This window comes from Ixodes scapularis, unplaced genomic scaffold, assembly GCF_016920785.2.
Source record: "Ixodes scapularis isolate PalLabHiFi unplaced genomic scaffold, ASM1692078v2 PGA_scaffold9__187_contigs__length_104089568, whole genome shotgun sequence".
In the NCBI taxonomy this organism is placed as follows: domain Eukaryota; kingdom Metazoa; phylum Arthropoda; class Arachnida; order Ixodida; family Ixodidae; genus Ixodes; species Ixodes scapularis.
In genome coordinates, this window is record NW_024609884.1 from 43,753,974 (window position 1) to 43,778,168 (window position 24,195).

The following is a 24,195-nucleotide window of genomic DNA, read 5'->3' on the forward strand; positions in this document are numbered from 1 at the left end:
CTCGGACCGTTAGCCGACGTGCTTGCTGGACACCGACATGGTTCCCTGCTAGTCCTCGGAGAGGTGGTCCCTTAGGCAAGTGCGAAGTAGTTTTCTTTCGAATGGCTGGTATAGTGAAAGAACAAAGTAAACAAATAAAAGAGGGCCTTATTCTCGCAATCGTGGACGCAAAGGTGGTTATGTTAAACCTCTGTGACTTTAGGGTCGTTAGTTTGTCTCTTCCAGCGATTGCTGACACTACGGCGTTTATGGCGCAGCAAGAAGGAGGAGTGTGTGAGTGGAAAACCACCGTGGAAGGAAAAAGAAATGAAACCTGGACAAACAGGTGCCCCACTCAAAATATGATACGAGCATCATTAAATGCGCAGCATAAATTATGCATATATATATATATATATATATAATTGTTACTCTACTGAAAGTCGAAATGATAGCAGTGTTACCTTTCAGGAGTGAACCAATAACAACGTTCGTGAAACTCGGTCCCTACGTGATGACTGTTGCTCTGCCATAGCAGCTGAGAATCCGTTAAGCAGCTAACGGAGACTACCACGACTCGAAAACTCTGTTCCGTTGAAAGTTCAATGAACTGCCATGAGTAAAAACGGTAGTTTTCTTGAACATGGTTGCTTGTTTCACTCAGAAATCATTTGATGGCATTTCAAAACCTGCATTTGTAATAGAAAAGAAAAAGGCTGGGAAGAAAACTTCAACATTTACTACATAATCGGTTCCTTATATCTCGTATGATGGACCGAACCATAACCACCTCCGTCCATCTCGTATACTTTACCGAATTAGGCTGATCAGTTACGCGCACGACGGGCTTGTCCTGCAGAGTTCATAGTTGCGTCTATCAGCATCAAGGAACATCAAAACGGGGGAAAAAAAAATGAGTTTAAAAACGGTGCCATGCTCCGGCGTAAAAAAAAAAAAAAGTGCTAAAAGGCTATGCAGCATTTTACTCGATACGCCACACACGCAAAGCTAAACACAAGCAGTAAAGAATTTTCGGTGGTATGATAAAACGGAAAAAGTGAGAACAGTAGGCGAGAACGCTTTATTTGACAGGCGTTTCTGGAAGAGATTTACCTTCGTGTTAGAAAGCTACAGATGCAGAGTTTTTATGATGGCAAAACGGTGTGAAAAACACGCACACAAGAAAAAAAAAAACCTTATCGCGTGAGTAACAAAAGCACATAAATAGAAAGTACAAATGTATCATCGCCGTAATCGTGAGGAACAAAAAAGGAAATATTTTATACGGTGGCGGAAATTGTTTTTTTTTTTCTTTTCTCGATCGTCTTTTTTTTCAAACCCGCTTTGACACCAAAAATAATCTGCAACTGTAGTTTTTTTTTTTTTTTTCGTAGATGACGAAGAGAAACCGCTTTTCAAAGCGTCTGTCAATTAGACGTTTTCTGGTGTTCTCACTTTTCTCCCTGTCTGACTTGCTTGGTTAAATATTTAGCGGTACATTTAGTTCATCGTTGATATGGAAGAATGTAGATAAGAGAAGTGAGAATTTCGAGTTCAACTCAGCTTCCCCTGTAGTAAGACAGGACAAGCGACAATCGTTACGGCTGTCGCTTGAAAACGCTGATCACAAAATCAACCTAAAGCCTCAGTCACGCTCAGCTTGCGGGCGTGCGATTTCGGGCTTAGAACAACGGGCGATATTGACAGAATGTATGAGACTTTTAGTTTTTTGGTGTGCGAATATTGCTAGGAATCAATTAGCACAGAGTTGTTTTCATAGCTTCGACACTGCAGGAAAAAATCCAGTACATCGTGGGTTTTCCTAGCACTGCGAAGGTTATACATGATGCAGCAGTATTGGATCCGAACCACTATTCGCACAGCCCTACCCTTCAGATTCTTACTTTGTTTGCGATCTGATAGAACCTCGGGCAGGGTACGTCGACTGTGAGTCATAGCGATTGATTGAAGTAACTCAGCCGATGACGGTGCACAGATGACGTTCGAGGCGAAAGGTATGAGCTGCGAAGAAAGAGGATTCCAAGGGGCATATTCTGTGGTCAAGAGGAATTGATCTGAAAGGTGCGCGATTCTACGCTTGCTGCTTTCAGTTCGTTTGAAAGATTGGAAGGAAAACATTATCTGGTGTTTTGTCATCGGCTAAGCTTCTGAGCTCCTTCAGTAACCACAACGACTGTCAGAGGGCGTGCTCTGCAAGATACACATTAAAAAAAAAAAAAAAAAAAGAAGGAGAAGAGGAAAGAACTTGGTTACAAAAAAACAATTGATGCCACAATCAGAATAAATAAAACAGCGCACTGAAGTACGCAAGGACAATAAGAAAACACAATCAAACACGGCGCTGTATTTTCTTGTGTCTTCTACTTGTCATTATGCCCTTTTCTGCATGGTTTTATTTCTTCTGATCATACACCGACTCACCCCAATATATGCCTCGCTAAAATAAAGACTCATTTGAAACATTTTTAATGGTGAAGGGAACACAAAATCTATCTAAATTTGGCAGCGCATAGAGATTTTTTTTTTATTTCTGTTTCTCCGTGATCCGACTGTACTATGTTCTTGGTACGTCTCTCATTTACAGAACCCACGGTAATTCCAAACGGTGCACGAAGGTAGCAAAAACTTGTAAGGAGAGCTAAAAAAAAAGTGTATTTTGAAGAGCTTTAGATTTTCAGTGGACGTTTCGTTCACAGGCCTAGCGTAGTCTGTTGGCGAAATGTTCGCTGCTAGTCTAAGGCTGCTCGGACTGATGCTTATCGAGATAATTGCCGAGTCAATGGCAATTCAGATAACTGGTACCATTTACTGAAGCCTGGTATCGGGAACACTTGGTCATGCCCAGAGGAAAAATAGTCGAAGTGCAGTTTTTGAGTGACCTGACGCAAAACAGACAACTGTCCCTGAGACAAACATCAGGTTGGGAAGTTTCCCACATACAGAAATATTCAGTCATGTTACCTACCGTACAATTTAAAAGTGTGGAATAGACCCTCGTGGGAAACTACTCCTTGCAGTTTCGAGCGTCTAAAAAAAACTTTGAGCGTTTAAAAAAAGGCTCAAAGTTTTTGCTTTTTTTTTCTTGTGGAACGGTTTTGTGCAGCGTGGTGTGTTGGTAGTGTGTCATCAAGGGCGGGGGCTGGGTTAGCCTAGCTGTCCGCCAATGCACATATACACACACACACAAACTCACGCGGTTTCATTTTAGATGAATGATGGGTATCAGACGTACAGGTAAGCCTAATACAGCAATATCAGATCAGTCAAGTGTACCGTCCCCATGATTTCACATTCCGGAAACTGTAGTTCACCAATTGCACATTACTTTGACGTGGGCATACACACTTGACACAGCATACCGCACTTGTTTTCAATAAACTCTACAATGTAATCGATTTCCACTATCACCAACTTTACGAATGGTGGCAGTTTGCCTGTGTGACAAATGACCAGAGAGCATGGTGTTACATAAGGAGATGTACGATGCATTAGAGGTCGGTTAATTTACTATGAGATTTCTTGTGTTAACTTTTGGTCGAGAACTGCTTACCAGTAGCGCCGAAGGGAAATCTTATGTGACCTGCAACAAGGTACACTGACGTGCGCCGGCGCCTCTACTTCTGCTTAGTATTAGGGTGAACGGGTGCACACAGGAAATTTCGTTTTGGATAAGACTCGCACCTACAACGGCGCAGTGCTGTCAACTGAATGGTCTAGAACAAAGCTGAAGACACGTACACGCACATCGAAAAAACACGGAGCGCATCTCGTATGAACAAGGACGCCGACAACAGCTTCTGTTCTACAGGTATTCTTCTACAGAGCCCCCACGACAATGTGCGAACGTAATTCGCTTTTCACGTAAACATACACTTATATATGTATTTCGCACCGTTTCAGAGACACTTACGTGGATACGCTTGGAGTCTAAGCTACATACATCGACGTGCGAGCCTTCCATTCAGGCAGCTGCAAAAAACCGCCGCACACAGTGTAGCCGAGAGTCCCACGGTACTCTAGGTTTCCAGACATTGTACTAGCTCAGTGCTCAGCGAGAGGAATACGCCTTCGACACCCTTCCGCACCTGTGGAGGTGATCGTTCCCACTTCACCAGCAATAGCTTCGTTGCACGCGCCCTCGCGAAAACACTCAGGCCGGCTTGGACTCCGACCAGGCATCAAGGATATTCGGGCCGACGCTGTGTCTCCCGGAGCAAAGATGGAATCGCTCATTGGTTGTCTGACCAGGCCGCGTCCCTCTGATCTCAGTGTACAACGTGGTGACGTCAGCGTCAGTACGCTCGAGTGGCCCGGATCAACATGAGCGGCACCAGAGTGACCAGCGGCGCCTTCCAGGGCCTGCAGCGCGGGGCGCCGGCATCGGCCATAGACACGAGCTGGGCCCGCGGCAGGCTGTACACCTCGTTGTCAGTAACCAGTTCAGGAAATACTCGACACTGGATGAGCGGCGTCTGGTAGGCCGTGGCGCGTCGCTCGGGCAGCGTCACCCCGCCGTCCGTGTCCACGTCGCCGAGGAAGAGCAGCGCGTTTCCGTACATGTCCACTTCCATCTTGACCACCTCATACTTGGTGCTGGGCACTGACAGGCCTAGCAGGTAGCAGCCGCCGGCGAGGGTCACGTCCTGGGGTCGGTTGAGAAACCAGGGACCCCCGCAGCGTCCGTCTTCGGAGGCCGAGTTGAGGTTGTTCACGATGCCTCTGTCCTGAGGCGTCACCTCGGCCGTGAGCAGCTGAAAGTCGTAGTTGGTGGCGCCGCGCAGGCGGAGCGACGGCCCCGCACGGCTAAAAATACCCTCGACCCGGAGCAGGAACCAGGGTTGCATGCAGTTGGGATCCCGGTAGTACTGGTACCAGCCGCGCCAGCTGCTGTTGCTGACGTGGTACCATAAGGTGCGCGTCAGGAACAGGCCCAGGGGCCGCACCTCGCAGCGCATGCTCAGCCACTGGCCGGACAGGTAGACTGGCAGTTGGGGCTTGGGTGGCAGCTGTGGCGGTGACTGGTCACCCGCCTTCGACACCAGGTGACACACGTGGCATCCTGGAGCCTGCACAGGTCCAAAGCGTGGCCCGTCAGAGTTTCCGGGTGATTTTGTCATCCTGTTTTCACGATAACGCACAGCGAGTTTGCCCCCCCCCCCCCCCCCCCCCCCCCCCCCGCGGGATGAATCAACTAGGCTTTCCGTGAGCGCACCAAATCCGTGTTGTCTGTCGATTCGCAACAATTTCATGCTGCCGCCCGGGACCCGTCCGAGACAGGTCCTAACGGCGGAAAACAAGATCGAATAATGCTAACGAAAATCACAAACGTTCCTAACTGCAGATCGAGGTGGTGGGGATTGTATGCGTTCAACCTTCCTCCGCGAGAAGAGGGAGTGACGGGAACTGGAGCGGCAGTGTTTGCACGGGAACGGAGCTTGAAGCACGCGTCTGCTGACCCGCGGCGAGCATCAGCGGGCCTCGCGTGCCGCTGCCGACAACCCGGGCGCAGAGTCGGAAGGCCCCGGCAAACGGGCGCCAAGCACGCCACGGGCGCAGCACCGCCTGCCGTATTCTCGCCACGCACGAAACGCATTGCTGCGCCACAAAAATCGCGTCACGTGCTCGATTGCAACACGTCTACTGAACGCCGCCGTCGAAAAGACCTTCGCCGCGGTCAGCCCGCGGGCCGGAAAAAGCGTGCCCGAAGCCTATTTGTCAACAGCGGTCCTGAATCGCGAGCCAAGCCACGGGCGCGCCCGCGCGCAACTCGCATTTGAGCCACGGCCGAACTCTCGCGCGTATACCCATAGTCACGGCCACGCGCTCGTTTCGAGCGTCAAGGCTGTACGAGGCGGGCAACGCGCAATCTCTTCCAACGCCGCGCGATGACAGAGTATAACAACATTTGGCGAACGGAAAATCATTTGTAGCGGTCGAGGTATACCGCGAGGAAGTCCATTCAGGCAAAGTTGAACGCTGGCAGGCGAGGTCGATGCGACGTAAATCATTTTGCGAGTGAATTTCGTCGGGCCGAATCCTCTCGGGCTTCAAGCCGCTTTCTATTCGCTAGTGAGCAGTCGCCCACCGTACTTGAAAGCGGCTGACCGCGGGGAAGGTACCACGCGTGCTGGCTGCGCGAAAGGCACGTTGTCCAGAGTTCCGAATACAGCCCTGTCCCGCTCGGTCGCCCCTGCCGCGGTCACACGCACACCCGCACTTCCTGGGGCCGACTGCGGCGCCCGTTTCGCGTTGGAATCGATGAAGCAAACATTCCTTATAGTTAAAAGCTTGCGCCGAGCAGACAGCTGTGGCCGCGACCCTCGGATCGCGGTGGCGGAATGGAGCGAACGCAAGTAAACAAAAGCCGGTCCGAGTAAATGCGGCCCGTGTTTGCACAGTCGCCATGAAGATGATTCCATTTCGTCCTGCTATTCTGCTATTTCGACGGCAAGTATCGTCGAATGCGGTTTCTCCAAAGCAAATCTCAACAGTAGAGGGCTTCAAAAAAAAAAAAAAAAAAATAATACTGCGCAGCTGACATTAAAAAGGAAAAAAAGAACTGCGCGTTGTTTGAAATCAAAAACATGCCGCGGTTGTTTACACAGCTGAACACAGTATTTGTTTACGTTAGTTCTTGAGATTTTGAGAAAAACGCGAGGCGTCTTCAAGTCGGTAGCGGTACCGTTTCAAAGTACAATAAGATGCCGAGTCGACTATCGTAAATCAAAGCGCACGTTTGAAAAGCCGATCGCCAGTTAAAGGAGCCTGGCGGTGTCCTTAGAAGAACGTCAAGTCGACGCCGAGGGGAAGGAAGAAAGGCAGAGCTACACTAAATAGGCCTGCCTACTATTTAGTACGCGCAACGTCAATGTTCAAGGATCGTATTTTCGGCCCGAAAGTGCTACAAAAGGCAGGCGCCTTGAAAAGTTCCCCGTTTAAACATTGCTGAAAACTCGCAGTTGGAATAACTTGGTTTTATCAAGAAAAATAAGCACTCACTTTAGAATGTCTTTTTTTTTTTTTTGTTATTATTATTCTTTTCAAGGATGCTTGAAGTGAATTTTGTCACCTTCGACGGTCTTCAATATGTGATCTACACATTTTCGTTTGTGGCAAAAATGGTGGCGATGATTTAAACACGTAAAACGATTTCTTGAAAACGTTTCGCCTATGTACTAGAATTGTGTCCCAGGTATACGCATGCAGCAGGGATTACATTTCACTGAGGATATGCCCGCTACCCTAAGCTGATGGCACTATGTACGTGGTGCACAGAGCTCAAAAGCATCCATGCGCACATCACGTAAACATCCGAAATGTTTATGGAGTAAATCTAGTCCAGCCTATACTACTGCCCGGTTATAAGCGCGATTATCACGGCCGACAAATCCGTTTCTTTGCATTATGCCATTCTTAATGTTCGCACGAAACGTGTGCAACACCAGGTATGTCATCATATATAGCGCTCGTAACACACATAAGTCTGAACCAAACAGAAAATGTCACGCAAAACTGCACAAACACGAGGTTCAGTATACTTTGTAAACGTGAGCGAGCGCCACCTATACGCCCAGAGAATATACGATGCAAACGCGTCGCCTTGTTCAAAAGCAACCCCCCCCCCCCCCAAAAAAAAAAAAAAAAAAAAAGCCATTTTTCTTTGTATTTCTTTTTTTCTCTTATACGCAAGTACGCCTATATCTATTCGAATGGAATTTCATCGAAACAACGCAAACATAAAATGTCGACGGAGCACTCCTCAAGACCCAATCCAGAGAGCGGGAAGTTTTCGTTCGGGCGCCTCAATAGATCTCGAGTTTTTATCATTATTATTTTTTTATTATCTTTTCGTTTCCTGTCGACGTCGCCCCGATTCGGACGTTAACCATGCCCCGCTGCGTGCCATTCTGTCCACTCTCAGATGGGCTTTGAGTCGAATCTCATCGACTTGGTCGGCCAGGCCGCAAGAGGCCACCAGGCAGTCCAATCAAAGCAGGGAAGGTCGGCCCGTCCGTGACCGCGTGGCTCCGCAACCGCTTCCCGCCGGAGGCTCGGTCCGCGGTGAGAGCCGTGGCGCCGCGCGTCCCGGACGACGGGCCGCGGCCCGCTGGGGCCGGTAAATCAGGCACGCGGCAGCCGAGTTTGTAAAAGCGGGGCGAGAGAGCGAAGCCTCCCCTGTAACGAACGGTGGATCGGAGAGATTGAATTTATGGCGCCTTTGTGGAGATGGCCGCGCCCGCGCATCGATCCCCGGCTATAAACTGAATGGCATCGCTTCGACGGCAAGAAGCCCCTCACCGCTGTCTCATCTTTTCGGCTATGGGCTGACGCCGCGCGCGATACCGGGTCCGCCCGAGGGCCTCAAAAATGAAATCAATTTCCTTTTTTCGGGCCTCGGGCGCCGCCGACGAACAAGGTGTGCGCGTCCTGCCGACGGCGGGATTCGCGTCCCGGGGGATGCCCTGCAAGCCCGGCAACGATCGAGCCGAGATACCGCGTCATCGGCTCTCCGTGACGTCATACTCGTCCGCAAACGCCCCCCCCCCCCCCCCCACCAAAAAAAAAAAAAAAAAAGAAACTGAATAAAACCTATTTTTGTGTTGTTTTTTTGTTGCAAGATTAGCTTGCAGGTACGCGAAAGTTCCGACTCCGCCCACGTGTATAGCGCTAGCGGTTTGGACCACACGCCAAATTTTCATAGCTTGCCGTTCTCTGGTTCAAAATTGATATGCGATTTGGAGAAATTATCGATGGAAAAATGGCGGTCGACGAAGCCCACGAATACGATGAACGGCGTCAGTTACCGGGCACGGGCCCCATTTTTCTCATTGAAACTTTGACGAAAATCGCTTATAACTTTAGACTAAGATAACAGCAAGCTCTGAAACTTTGGAATCTTGTCCGTACCGCTATAGTGATATATGCGTAGACGCTGCTTTGAACATGCGTCCTATTGAGCCCCCATTGCCGACCTTCTCTCGTGTTACCGAGATGCCGAAACACTGAAGCGGTCATTGACGAGCCCCCACAAAAGGCCTATGCTGGGAAAAAGGACGCAGCACATAAAGAGGCTAAAACCTCTCCTACTGTGGCAATGATGAAGTGAAGCGAACGGAATAAGAGGAACCAAAAACAGAAGTTTGGTTATGGCGGTGCCCATGCACCGTTGCCTGGAAGCGTCTATACTGTAAACGACTTATTCTTCGCGGGCTCAGTATTTCGCAATTTAGGTCAAAGCTGAGGTTATGTTATAATTCGCGGGTTCTATACTGTTCGCGACGCCAGTAGGATCGATATATATATATATATATATATATATAGGCAAAAGTAAGCTGCGCGGACACAGCAGCCGTAGGATGATAAAAATGAAAATGTAATTTAATGGCGAAAAACGTCACGCAAGAAGAAGGGGTGAAGTGCCGAAAAAAGGTTGTATTAGTTTAAGGGAATAATGAAGGCTAGGCACAAGAACGCCAGTTATGCGAAAAAAAAAAAAAAAAGCTTGGAAAAGGACGGAATAAAAGTCAAAGTTAAAACATAAGAACTTACAAAAATTGAATTGTTAAATGGAAAATTGAATAAAAAATTAAGAATAAAACATTATTAAAAATAAGAAAGAAAACGTCCTTCGACGTTTCGGCAGTGGCACTGCCTTCTTCAGAAGGCATACCGAGTTACGCAGTGAAGTCGCTATTGTACGGCTTCCCCCTTTGCTATACAAAATGATTTTTTTTTAATGCTTCCGACTCTGCCTTTCAGTCTGGAGAACAATTGATTCCGTGTGTATCTTGGAACGGTGTCTCACAGTCACAAAGAAAATATTAATCGAAATCAGAAGAAATTGAAAAACTCTGTCAATAGTCATGCTATGTGTTTACCATTTTTTAACAAAAACAAAAATAGCTTACGTTACGAATCAGTGTTGTTTAGAGCTGATTAGTTCGTTTTTATACTATATGTGTGATTATACTTTTTTTTTGTGCAAAAACTGGTGTATTTTTTTAAAACTATACTGGCTTTATCGTATCCTTATAGTTGCTGGGACATTATAGTAGAATTTTCTTGAGGAACAATAATTCGGACGTATTAGCTACACGGCAGACAATTAAAGGAGCAATAAGCGCATTTCATAAGGCTAAAAAAAAAAGCGCGGCTGTTATTTTGTAGCTTGTGAGCACAGCAACGCAGTTGAAGCTGATTCGCTGCAACATCGCGTCCTATGGATAGCGTTTTATGGACCTTGGTATGCAAGACAAAAGCCAAAGCTAGCATCCCCCCCCTCCCCCCCCCCCTCCTCTTTTAGGCGTGTGTTTCGCTCCTTACACTGCGCTCTGAAGCAGTTACCCTAATCCGTCGTAAGTTTGGTACAAAGCCGGCTGGGATCATCAGATAGGCACTCACTCCAAATTAAGGACCGTTCACCCGGAACAGCACGGAGTCCCCAACTCTTAGACGTGCACTTCATTCTATTCTCTTTTTATATCTATATATATATAGAGCTTTTATAAGCTCAAACTAGATTGGGTCGCATTTAAACGCCATTTGATTTGCGTCGACGCTGCTATCGATTTTGTGACGCAAGTTTACGATGGAAGCTACTACGTATCACGTTCTCTTTACTATTTGAGCTGACCTGGAAATGAGCGCGCGTGAGTGGACGTCTGCGCGCGCACCCAATGGATGCACACGCGAGCGGGGTGAAAAGTGCGCGCTTTCGCGCGTGCTCGCGAGCTTCGACGCTGAAACTCGGACAATGGAAGCGTATATTGCTTCTCACGGGTTAGCTTCGAAATCGTGCAGTTTGATGTTGCCCAACGTCCTCGTTCCTTTCCACTTTTGGAACGCGTTCCCGTTGAGGAAAGAGAACACGTTATTATCGCGTCAAACACTAGGCGCCGAGAAAGCGTGGGAGTGGAGGAAACGAGAGGGGACGCCGGAACGCCGATCTCTGGTTGGACGGTTTAGCGAAAGCTAGCTGCCTTTGTCTCCACTGCAGTCGTCGAACGCGTTCGAATGCGAGAGCCAAACGCCGGACGCTGGTGTCCCGCGTTCTAACACGTTCGACGAGTGCAGCGGAGACAAAGGCTGCTAGCTTTAGGTCTACCCTCTAATCGCTCCAATCAGAGCTCGGCGTTCTGACGTCCCTCTCGTCTCCTCCTCTCCCTCACTTTCTCGGCGCATTAGGTTCGAATTTTAGTGACTGCAATCGACTAGCGAGACACGAGAGAAGTAGCATACGAGGGTGAAGAGCCACAAGCGCGATATTCTCTGTGCAACTTTCGGAAAATGAGAACGGACTATTTTTTTCTTCTCCAGTTTCGAGAGCGCCCTGACTCTATCGTGACACGCCCGGGTTCAAAAGGTGCTGAGTCGGGCACGTCAGGACCGGTCGGCTTGCGCTGGCTAAAAATCGAGACATCGGCGAATATTCGGATTTTGTTCGAGGCCAATTAGTGGGGTAGTTGATCTGCGAGTTGAAGGGGCCCGTTAATTCTGCCCGATTTCCTCCGCCGTTTTCAGTTACAGTTAGTGCGTGGAGTTATAAAAAGCACCCTTTTCTTATTCTAATAGAGATTATGAAGAGAACACCCGAAATTATTACTGAAAAGGAATTTATTAAAAAAAAATTAATGCATTATTTTCAAAAGGTACGAACCGCGTTACATTTATAGCCACAAGGTGTGTGGTAGATTAAACTCAAGATATCTAAAAGTATGACCATCACAACCGCCCCCCCCCTCCCCCTCAGAAAAAAAGAAAAAAACTTTTGAGTACATTTTTACGCGTAATAAGCGCCCTTTGCTCTTATTTACTGAAAAGGGTGGCGGCATCTTTTCGTCATTGGTTTCCTAAACCTCACATATGTTCATAATCAGTGGCGTAGCCTGGGGGGAGGCTTATGGGGCTTCAGCTCCCCCCCCCCCCCCCCCTCGAAATCCAGCAGACCCTATAGTATACACATGCATTTTCACTCGCCACCCCACCTCTCTCCCTCTCCGCACCCTAAGTCATGGACATCCAAGTCACCTTAGACACCCCCCCCCCCCCCCAACTTGAAAAAAATTCCTGGCTGTACGCCGCTGTATATAATCTATACATAATAAAACAAAGGGTAAGCGGGGGGTGAAATAACAAACTGAGGCATACTCAAGCACCCCGCCATATATGTTTCACTGTTGGCATAGGCCAACGCATCGCACCAAAAAAAAAAAAAAAAAAAGGCTCGTTTCGTTTTGGTCCTAGGCCAGGGGCCTATTTAGGAAGATTATTAAAGTTCGGGATAATTAAATTGTTTATTATTTTCGCGTAATTTATTTTTTAAATATTGAGTTTTAGGTCATGGTTTCAATTAGAATCTTGCTGAGCATTGTATCGGTATTAAGACTGGCAACACTGTTGGCCCGAGCCGAGGTGTGGGTTCGCGGGCATTAAAGAAAGAGATCAGTCTCGTTCCAGCTGCCACGTCTACGGCCTGATTCCTAAACATGGTGTCAGAAGTGGGATGGAACGTTCGGCCCTGCTAAGCCGATATTTCCTACTCTGCCTTCAGGTGAACATTCATTCGCCCCTTCTAGCTTCAAGCTTCCTGCAGAATGGAAAGCCTACTACCGCCGCCAGAACGCCTCGTGCTGTCGGAGAATGCCGCCGAAAACTGGAAGAAATTTCGGCAACGCATCGAGCTGTATTTCAGGGCCACGCCTACCGCGAAGCCACGGACCAAGGCGCAGAAGGCAGCGCTGTTTCTACACGTAGTGGATCAAGAAGCTATTGACATTTTCAACACGTTCGGCCTGCCAGCAGAAGAGCAGGAAGACTACGACGCCATCGTGCAGAGGTTCAAAAACTACTGCACCCCAAGGCGGAACAAAACGTTCGAACGCTATGTGTTCCGCTCACGGCAACAGCAAGAGGACGAACCTTTCGAGCAATTTCGGCGAGACGTACAGCTGAAGGCGCAAACCTGCAATTTCGGTGAGCTCCAAGATTGCTTGGTGCGAGATCAGCTGGTGTGCGGTATACAGCAGATACGAAATTGCGAACGAGGCTCCTGCGGGAGAAAGACCCCACGCTTGACAAAGCGAATGAATTCTGCAAAGCGGCAGAGGGAGCAGCGTAATACTGGGACCAGACAAGGTCACTACAGTTGCTGCAATAGAAGCCATGAGCCGAGAAAGTGCCCATCTTGGGGAAAGACATGCGGAATATGCAATAAAAAGATACACTTTGCTGCATGCTACAGGCGAAAGCCAGCGATTCAAGAACAAAACTGTCAGCTCCGACCATTCGAAGAACACTGCCAGCAGCGATCATCCGATGAATCCGACGACGACTTTCAAATCTTGTCTGTCAACATCGGCGGTGTGTCAACTGGTCGAGATCACTTGATAATCACGGCGCATCTAGCAGGGCATGCGGTGCACGTGAAAGTTGACACCGGAGCCCAGGCAAATTTGTTGCCCTATTCTTTCTTCCGCAAGGTTGGTAAAAAAAAACGGCGCCAAGCCCTTGCAAGACGCTCCTTACGAACTACGGAGGAGGAATGATCCAACATTTCGGAACAGTCACATTGCCCCTGCAAGTTGGTGAAAAGAAAGATCCTGTCACGTTCTTCGTCGTGAAAAAAGGAAAGATCGCCTTATTAGGCCTACACGCATGTGAGCACTTCGGACTGGTGTCGCGCGTTCTTTCAGTATCTGCATCAGATGAACTCAACCAGAAGATCGTGAGCGAATTTCCTTCACGTTTTAGAGGACTTGGGTGTACTAAACAAGCTTACGCATTATCTCTCAAGGAGGGATCACGGCCAACGGCTCTGCCGCCGAGAAGGGTGCCACATGCTCTTAGGGCCCCTCTGCGCATTGAGTTGGACCGCATGGAGGCCGAGGGCATCATCACCAAAATGAACGAGCCGTCAGATTGGGTGAGTCCCCTTGTTACTGTCAGAAAAAAAGACGGACGCCTCCGCGTATGCATGGACCCACGGCACGTGAATCAGAGCTTAAGGCGCGAGCACTATGAACTGCCCGTCGAGAAGAAATGGAAGCCGAACTTGCGGGGGCCAAAGTCTTTAGCGAATTACATGCTAACTGCGGATTTCACCAAATTCCATTGGATGATGCAACTTCAAAAATCTGCGTGTTCAGCACGCCGTTTGGCAGATATCACTTCTTAAGACTACCATTTGGAATTTCTGCCGCCCCGGAAGTGTTTCAGAAAACTATGAGCCGTATATTCGATGAGCTTGAGGGGACGCGCGTCTACATTGATGATGCGCTGATTTGGGGTGCTTCACAGAAAGAGCACGACAAGCGCCTACGTGCAGCCCTACAGGCAGCACAAACCGCGGGTCTTACACTCAACCTTGGAAAATGTGTTTTTGGGGTTTTAAGTATACGGTTCCTTGGAGATATAATCAGCAACGAAGGCATAAAACCAGACGAAAACTTAATCAAGTGCATGAGCTCCTCCTGTGTCTCTGCTAACTCTTCTTGGCCACCCAGGCGCCCTTTTGGGCCCACTTGATTTTGTTTTATTCCCTTGTTTCGTTCTGGACACTGCCGAGCCCCAACGGCGCCCAGCAGGAGGTTGTTTGGGGATGCACGCGGGGCCCCTTCCCTGGCCGCGGCCTTCGTCTACCCTAGAGTCACTAAATAAGCTAAATAAGCTACGCTTTCAGAGTACCGCATTCCTTTTCTTGACACTTTGCCGACAATGCAGTCGCTCTATTCAACAATATTCTGGTTCGCTGCAGCATCATTGGACAGCGGCAGTCACGTGAGTCGCTATCATCATCATCACGTTTTTTCAGCGCCACCATCTTGGGTCCAGCGATCCGCTGCCTGCTGCTGTTTTACTGTTTACTGCGCGCGCACGCTGAAGTTCGTCGCTCAGCATGCATTTTTTCCTTCTTATGTCAAGATACGAACAACACGACCTTGATTCTCAGCCACAGCTGCGGCTACGGCAGCTGGTGCAGGCGACGGCTACAGATCGGCTTGGCTCAGCTACAGGCGCTCCTCCATCTGCGCGTGGACCTAAGATGGCGGCGCCTGACGCGCAACAGACGCGTAGTTTGGGAGTTTCGGTACTCTGAAAGCGTTACTTTATTTAGTGACTCTAGTCTACCCATGGTCGGTTCTGAGAAGTTGTTTTTCGCCTTTCCTCAATGATTTTTTTTTTTTGCCACCGTGTCAATATGGTGGGCTTCCAGCTTTCACTGCAACATTAAGACCTGATGAAGAGCGGTCCCCGCTCGGAACGTCGTTCAATAAATTCGTTTGAAAGCATTTACCTCCTTTTTACTATATATATATATATATATATATATATATATATATATATATATATATATATATATATATATATATATATATATATATATATATATATATGTCAAGCTTCTTCACCCGGATAAGAACTGCCCTACGCTTCCCTCTCTCGAAAGCTTCAACCGTCACCCCTCCGAAATTTGGACTCGACCGTAGCATTGTATAAATACCACCCGCGTTCATCTGTAAAAGTTCTACCTGACGAAGGCCGGACTCCGGCCGAAACGTCGAAGATTAAATCGTCCGTTGTTGCTGTTTTTCACTAAGGGTTTTTTTCTTCTCAGTTATATATATATATATATATATATATATATATATATATATATATATATATATATATATGTATATATGTGTGTGTGTGTGTGGTGTGTGTGTGTGAGAGTGTGTGTGTGTGTGTGTGTGTGTGTGTGTGTGTAAAGTAGAGGGAGATAGTAAAGCAATAGGCCGGGTACAGTAGATACAAATAAAGCATGTATTGAGAAGTTGCTAAGAAGGAAGTTCTATTAAACTTCCTACTTAGAAACTTCTCAGTACACGCCTGATGTATATATATATCCAGATTCACATTGGGCATCTGATTTTCTATCCGTATATTTTCTTTATTTTCCCATCGTTCCTCCTCGCTTCCATTCGATCCTCGCTCCATCGTTCGTGCAATTAAGAAGTCGGCCAAGAGTGGCGGCTCAACGACACCGACGATCCTTCGACGCGACGACCCAACAGCAACACACTTCTACGTCCGTAGCCTCGCACCAACGCACGCAACCAGCGAAAGAAAATAGAGTAAATAGGAAGGGGCCAAAGAAACATCAACAGCGAGGCGAATGTCGTACTACTTCTCCGTCTCGTAATTTGCCCAACTGGCAGGCCTCGGGTGATCCGCTACCCAGTTGGGTCAAGACGGCTCCGCCAACCCAGCAGCCCATCGCGTCCCGCTGTCCCGCTTAATTGAAATAATTGGCGTGCACTCTCTCTCTCTCTCTCTCTCTCTCTCTCTCTCAATATGCTCGAAACGATCATCATAGACGTTCATTCGGAAACACTTTTTTTTTCTCGTTTTTTCTTCGTGTTTCGTGAGTGTGTGTGTGTGCGTGTGTCTTCTTCAATAGCACATTTTGTTTTATTTCGAGATGCTGCAAATGAAACAAGCCAGCGACTCGTGGCGTCACAAAAAAACGAAATAATAAATAAATAAAAAAATCTCCGCATCAGAAAAAAAAAGAAGAAAAAAAAAAGAGCAGAGATTATTTAGGATCTGACTTTTGAAAAGTAATAGGGATGTGTATGGGCGTCCAGGAAACGTTGCTAGTTATGATGACTAACTCGAATATAGTAACTAAGAAACATGGCATGTAAGTCTAAAGGATATTTGGTGGAATGGGGGTGTCCTTTATTGGGGTAGGTCAGGGTAGAACAATACTTAGCGCGTCGAGAGAAAAGACAACAACAAACAAATGCAGACAGTAACTATAGGAAAGCAGTACGTAGAGTGTGTCTTTCAGACGCTTGTTTTTTCAGACCCTTTTAAGGCTGTCAATGAGGTTGTCCAAGGGCTACGACCCTAAAGCCGCCAATCACACTGCTTCTACACGTCGTACAAAAGACGCGCTGTGATCGGCGCAGACGCGACGACAGAATTCCCTGCTGGGGACTCCCGCGTGTTCCAAGCAGGTTTGCATCATGCATATGGATGCTTCAACCCTGCCTAAAAACAGTCTTTGTACGACCAATTTGACCGTCATACGAGGAAGGCCTGAGACAGTGTCTCTGGGCGCTGCCCTCTGGGGGATGCATGAGTGCGACCACGACTTGAGGGCGTTACGACAACATCCTTGAGCCGCGGTGACACTCCTAATGCATCCCCCAGAGGACGGTCTGGAGACGCTCTCCGAGGTCTTCGTTGTAGTACGACGATCACACTGGACATACAAAAACTGTCTGCAGACATTATTTGAAGCATATATATATATATATATATATATATATATATATATATATATATATATGTGTGTGTGTGTGTGTGTGTGTGTGTGTGCAGCAAACGGGGTGCTTCGAACATGCATCAGGCGTGTCTGCATGTAGATGCATCTGTCATGGTGTCTGCAGACCGTGTCTTCTGTGTGAGATGTTCGAGCAGTGTGACGGCGGCTCTAGGATGCCGGTGAACACCCTAAGAATAGCTACGATGCTAGCAATCCTAGCAGCATCCTAGAACTATAGTTTTTTTTCAACAAGTTTATAAATTATAATTAAGAAGCAGAAAGCACCAGCTGCAATTGTCAAATCCGCGAAAAAAAGAAAAAAAAAAGATTCAAATAGAGTCTTATAATTAATCGCACAGGAGAAAGGAACCACCACCCTGTTGGCAGTGTTCCACTGCCTAAAGGCCCATCCAAACAGGATACTACAAAAATCGTGAGGCGATACGACTCCGACATAAATCGCGCAGCGTCCTCTTCGGTCCACTATTTTTTATTTTTTATTTTTTTTTTGGGGGGGGGGGGGGCGGGGGGGGGGGGGTGTCTTTTTTATCGAAGATCGCCCGTGCCTTTCACGGGAGCATTGAGCATGCTCATCACGTGGTTCCGGACAGCCACTAACGAGCTCTGTTGGCTGTCGGTCGATCGCTTAAGACCTCCGCTGTTCTTCAGGTGTCCCGTAAACGGGAAAGGGAAGGGCTGTGTTTGATATCTTACCCAAATAGATTCAAGCTACTCCGGCGGGTCATGTCACGTGATAACACAGATAGAGCGACGCTGGACGCGGGTAGGTTTTCGAACGCATAAATACAAAGCCCTTAAGGCCCGTTCACACTCTTGCGACATCTTAAAACTGGGTTCCTTGAAACCTCTTACAACGAGAGGACACACTGGCGCCATCTATTGGGTAGCAGTGTAAACTTGGCGGTCCAGCATATTTTCTATTTCTCTCGCACATTATCCCTTCTTTCTTGGCTCGAAAAACTTTTGTCAACGCAAGGAGGTTAGAAGTACTAGGAGGGGGCACGTTGCAATATTGGTGAAGCCTAGTCATAAAAAAGTTTAAACGATTTTGTGCCCAGCGTGACCGCAGATCTGTCTGGCGATTGGTGCGCGTGACATGTCACGTGTGAGATGGATGGTTGATTGTAGAAGGACTCCTTGCAGGCTTGCGCGCGCTCCGTCCGGTTGGTTTTATCAGATCGGAGGCTAGACTGTGGTGTATTCTAGTATCCCATAGCAAGATGAAGCCTAGCTACTGTCACGTGATGTGGTCACGTTGGCATGGTAAGTGAGGAGAGTAAGGAGGAAAATGAGAAAGAGGCGAGGCGTCAAGGGAGCATGGCTTGTGGAGGCTACGCGGCTGACGTCATGCCCTCTCCTACCCTTCTATTCTCCATGTGTCAACGTTATTCGCGACTCCAGCGAAACGGGCGCCACCAAGCGGGAAAACCGGGAACCAGCCGGACCAGGTCGCTCCGCGCCCCTCCGCGTCTCTGGTGGCTTTCGCAGGCACGTGTTGTCGGCGCGGTGGCGCTTTCGATTTCTGGGATGGGGAGGAATCATGGAAAAAAGTATTGATTTCTTGCCTGTCTCGAATCACATTCAAAGTGACGACTACTTGGTAACTGAGAAGTGATTTCTTTATAAGGATGTAGAACAGTGGACTGAGGACGACATACGAGGTGTTTCATTGGAGGGAACACCAATGTTGCAGTCAAGTGAATGGAAAGGTTTGATAGCTGCTTTCCTTGAGTTTTGTTCTGTTCGATTAGCTTCAAGATTGAGCCACCCACGCCGGTCAGTGCGTTGGCTATTCATCTTGGCTGCCTTTCGCCGAAAAAGCCTCTGGACCACACTGAAGAAGTTGGGCTGATTTCGCAATTGCATGATTCAAGAAAACCTGCTCGCTGCAAGTGATGAATGAGGGAAATTATCCGTTTTCAAAAGGTGGGGGACGATTCTCGCAACGTTAGAAGCTGTCACTGCATTTTGATCTATCGCGCCTCAAATATTTATATTATACCCCCGTCGAAGCCAGCAGCAATATATGTCTACATTGCTCAGGTTGACCGGCCACAAAAAATACTGATTTTATCCGTTCAGGAGTCGAAGCAAAGTTCAATGCAGAGAGGTTCTGCGTGAATCTCCGATGAAGACTCTCTTCAGTTTGTCTCCGTGCTGCCGGTAGAACCATTTGGCTAAGTTTAAGTAGTATCTCTCTGTCTGTCTAATATACTTTTATTTAGCAGTTCACCTAATAGCTAGTCAACTAAGCTCATATTTTAATCCGAAGAATATACTCATATCGCTTTAGTGGGACATAGTACGTAACCCGCTCGTCAAAATGACTTCTCGATTGCTACTAAAACCTGAATTGAAATAGGAGTATTAGCTACTTAGTGGGGCGCCGGCGGGTTAACATGGTCCTTGGCTCAAGAAGCCCTTGCTTAATTTTCGTAATTTTCCTGCAGCCTGTGTTGTTGACCGAGCAGACGACTGGAGCTGTTTCTTAAACGCGGATACGCACAAAAGCTTGATTTCGCGGACATATAAGTCGCATGGTCGAGGCATGCGAGTTAGCTAAAAATTACTCTCGGTGGAACAATTCTGTAGTAATCGTCGCTTTCCTTAGATGATCAAAACTGATTAGAGTCTATTACCGTCTCTACGGAGCCCATAGTTTCGGTTTTGAACGAAATCTCCGAAACAAAAGTTTCACGTCAAAAGAAAAAAAAAAAAAAAAACACACCGGGAAAACAAAACTATGCTTTGCAAGTTAATGCGCACCGGCTACACTTAACCATCTAAGTTCAAATACCTATAAAACTGGGCATTAAACAAAAGAAAATCTGTTAAATTGAACGCGCCACCTGGTCAATCGGACCGGCCGAGCCGACGCGTCCTGGAATCAGCCGCCATGTTTGTTTGGTGGTGGCGCCCCTTTAGGTCGCTGGAGTCGCGAATAACATATAAGCGAGCCTTTCTTTTAGGTATTACGCACATTTGAACTCGGAAATCCCGCAAAACCTTCGCTCTTGTGAAATGCAGTTCCAGGGTCACCGTATAGATGGCGCCAGCGTGCCAGTGTGTTCTCTCGTCCTAGGAAATTTTAAGAGGTTTCAACAAGTGTCGTCTCTCTCGGTCGTACTCGGCTGCAAGAGTGTGAATGGGCCTTTACCCTGGAGTACGATCGAGTAAATTTTGGAACACGGCCAAGGATTCGAGGGCCCGGCAGAACAGATGGACGGCATTGGCAGGTGGCGTGTGACGTCAAGCCTGTCGAGCACCGAGATCTCCGAAAACCTGAGGGAGCGACGAGGAAAGTCGTGATGTTCGCTTGGCCGCTGTCCGAACAGACATCGGACTGCTGGATGCGCCTCAATTTCGATGATTTTTGGCGCTGTTGTGTCGCCTTACAATTTTTGACGGTGTCGTGTCGTCTCACGATTTTTGAAATATCCTATTTGGACAAGCATTTATATACCCGACAATTCGAAGTTACTTATTCGCATGTGACCGACCGTCTCCACGATTATGTAGGGTGACCACTTTTCTGCTAGTGAATTGCGGGACACCCGTTGACCGGGGAGGAGGGGGGGGGGGGGGGGGGGGGGGGGTTAAGAGACGGACTGTATTATTACAATTCCCGCAACTGCAAAAAAAATTATTATTATTATTAATAATATTATTATTATTTTATAGGAAATTTATTAACACGCGCACCACGCAATGTAGCTCTGCTAACATATTTAATATCGTGTGGTGCCCAGAAGCATATTACATCTGAACATTGTATTGTGGCAATTAAGCTGAAATAATGTTCACTCCCAGTAATATATAATAATATAATAACAAACCATAAATCTTTATTTCTCTCTGCCCACAAACAACTTTACAATCTATAGCGTGGTGCACAGTACTAAAAACACAGCACTATATCAAGCAAAAAATACACGTTAGAATAAAAATGTAAGCAATAGATAAACGAAACTGGAAAGGCCGCACAAAACCCGCCTTAAAATAGGTAGTTCGAAGACATGCACCTTCTCACATAAAACATAAACTGGTAAGAACAAAAAAAAAAAAAAAAAAAGAAGTCAAGATGAGCCTTATTAAATGGTATTGAATTCTCAAAAAAAAAAAAAAAAGGAGACACAGAAGACATACCCACTCTAAAAATAGCCCGTGCGTCTACTTTCCCGCACAACACTCGGAGAGCCAATCACCGTAACTTATGGAGGAAGCTCAGCGAATGACGATGCCGAAACTTGTTTAGACCAAACAAAAAAAAAAAAACGCAGTCTGAGTTTTGACTTTAAGCAATGCAAGAGTGACGTTTTGCATTGCTTAATGTCACAACTCAGACTGCGTTTTTTGGTCTAAACATATGTTTCGGCATCGTCATTCGCTGAGCTTCCTCCGTAAGTTGCGGTGATTGGCTCTCCGAGTGTTGTGCGGGAAAGTAGACGCACGGGCTTCTTTCAAAGTGTGCATGTTCACTGGAGATTAAAAAAAAAAAAATACTTTTTCACAGCCACCTTTTGCATTGACACAACATGATTTTTTACATAATTAATATAATTTATTTTATAACTTTCGGCGAGCGATTTTGTCGCGCAATATTTTTCCACCGAGGGGAAAGGCACAACGGCGCATGCGCGTCGGTTCTCCTCCAAGAACCACCGTCGTTTCCCGCATTGCTTGGATAGAAAATGAAGTACCATTGCGATTTACACGATTACCAGTGACCTCCCCGCTTCCCCGTGCCCCGTTCTTCGGCAGCGCCATGAGTTACATTGTGAATTTACGACAGTGTGCAATGCGGGACATTTGGAATATTTTGGTATTTCTTCGGGAACGCGAGAAACGAACCCTCAATGCGGGAGAGGTCGACAGCTCACTCTAAAAAAAGCCCGTGCGTCTACTTACCCGCACAACACTCAGAGAGCCAATGACCGCAACTCACGGAGGCAGCTCAGCGAATGACGATGTCGAAACATATGTTTAGACCAAAAAATGCAGTCTGAGTTGTGACATTAAGCAATGCAAACGTCACGCTTGCATTGCTTAATGTCACAACTCAAACTGCGGTTTTTGGTCTAAAGTTATGTTTCGGCATCGCCATTCGCTGAACTCCCTTCGCAAGTTGCGCTCATTGGCTTTCCGAGTGTTGTGTGGGAAAGTAGACGAACGGGTGTTTTTTAGAGTCAGTCCCGCGAGTCGGGCACGTTCACGTGTTCTTGTTATTGTCAAGTTTCCGTCGTAAACCGTCATATATCTAAGTTCAAAGATTGTATTTCCAAGTAGAAAGCATTGATACAGACAAGTATTATTCGACATAGCCGCTAAAAGAACCTCCACTAACGCTGCTTGAAGCTGCTGTCAATACTGCGAACACCATTTAAAAAGGGTGTCTGCCTCACCTCACCGTAGCACTCTTTTCCACGCCATTTTTAGAACCTTAGAATATGAACGGTGTTCCAGGCAACAGCGTCCTATTTTACGATTGAAAATGGAGAGTTGGTCTAAATAAGGGCGCTGAAAGGACGTAGCCACGGTTGTAAATTCTGGAACATTGTCTTACACCCGCAAGGGCGCCCAGAACTCTGAGAGGAACAATTTACACCCGCGCCCAAAAGTTGAACAAAGATCGGTCCCATGGATTTCCCAGTTGAGACGGGGATTACTGACGACGTGTTCGGAAGTGAATTTTAAAGCCGTAAGCTATCGACCTGGAAGGGAGAAAACCTGCTCTACTAATGCGCCCGATTCGAGAAGAGAAAGAGGAGAGAAAGGCGAGGCACCGTCGTGGGTGGTACTAGGCTCAGGGATTGAGCGGGAAAGACAAGAAATAACACAAAAAATAAATAAAAACAGCGTAAATTTTTGTTCACCTGTCCGATCGAATTATCGTCTTTTTTTTTTTTTTAGACGCGAGCGCCAGGGTAGCTTTAAGTGTGTCGTCAAAATCGAATTTGGGCAGTCGTTTATTCTGTTCTTTTCACTCGCGCCTTCGACTGTCTGTACTTTCGCAACGCCATTATTTTTGCTTCTTTCTTATTTTGTAGATGGCGAACATAAGCTAGTCCAATCGAAGTCTCATATCTTTTTGTTTTGTTTTTGTATATTTGCGTTTTTTTGTTTCCTGTTTGCTTTTGAAAAAGAAGGGAGAAAAAAAAAAGGGGGGGGGGAGACCATGTTAGCGAGTCTGAGGTTTAAAGGGAGGACATCGTGTTACCTGACCGGCCGCTGCGCCAACCGAGTATTTTTCGTGACGCCGTGTTTTTTTTACCCCTTCGGCGCAACAGACGGTGGACACGACAGCCGGTAGCGAAACGAAGAAGAAAAAGGACCCCCTATACTCAACATAGGAAGAAAAAAAAAAGAAAGCATCGCGTTTCGCTATTTTCAGAGTTCCGAGTTATAAAAGGAAAGAATACTTTTAAACGAGAAATGTGCGTGAAACGTCAACCGATGTGTTTGCCATAGGTGACAGCGGCGAAAAGGCGAGGCACTTTCCATCAAGCCATACTCGAGTTTCTCCAGTCGGTTTGCTTGCTTTCTTTTTGTTTGGCCCTTTACTGTCCGAGGCCGCGGTGGTGTCTGATGGCTGACAGAGTAGGCAACCTAGCACGCGTACTGGAAGCCCCCGTCGGCACTCGGGCAACATGTCTTCATTTGCGTTTGAGGGCACCGCGTCCCGGTGACGCGGTGGAGCATCAGACTTTCGCTCCCCCCCCCCCCCCCCCCCCCGTCCCTTCCGTCAGCGAGTTTCGCGTTCGGCCCTCTCGCTTGTTTCTTTTGTCTCGTTTTCATTCTGGTCGGACTTGGTACAGGCGTTCTCCGTATGGGAGACGCGAGGCCAGCAATGAATTGCCCTTTTA

General features: G+C 47.3%; 1 protein-coding gene across 1 annotated transcript in view; it reads right to left on the reverse strand.

The window, feature by feature from the left end:
- Positions 1-3,185: 3,185 nt before the first annotated feature.
- The window catches only part of LOC115310083 (protein APCDD1), a 207,899-nt gene continuing 186,889 nt past the window's right edge, over positions 3,186-24,195 (reverse strand). Inside the window, exon 6 of the mRNA XM_040220428.2 lies at positions 3,186-5,066. Coding sequence (XP_040076362.2) covers positions 4,293-5,066 — 774 coding nt within the window. The 3' untranslated portion in view covers positions 3,186-4,292. The remainder of the gene's footprint in view (positions 5,067-24,195) is intronic.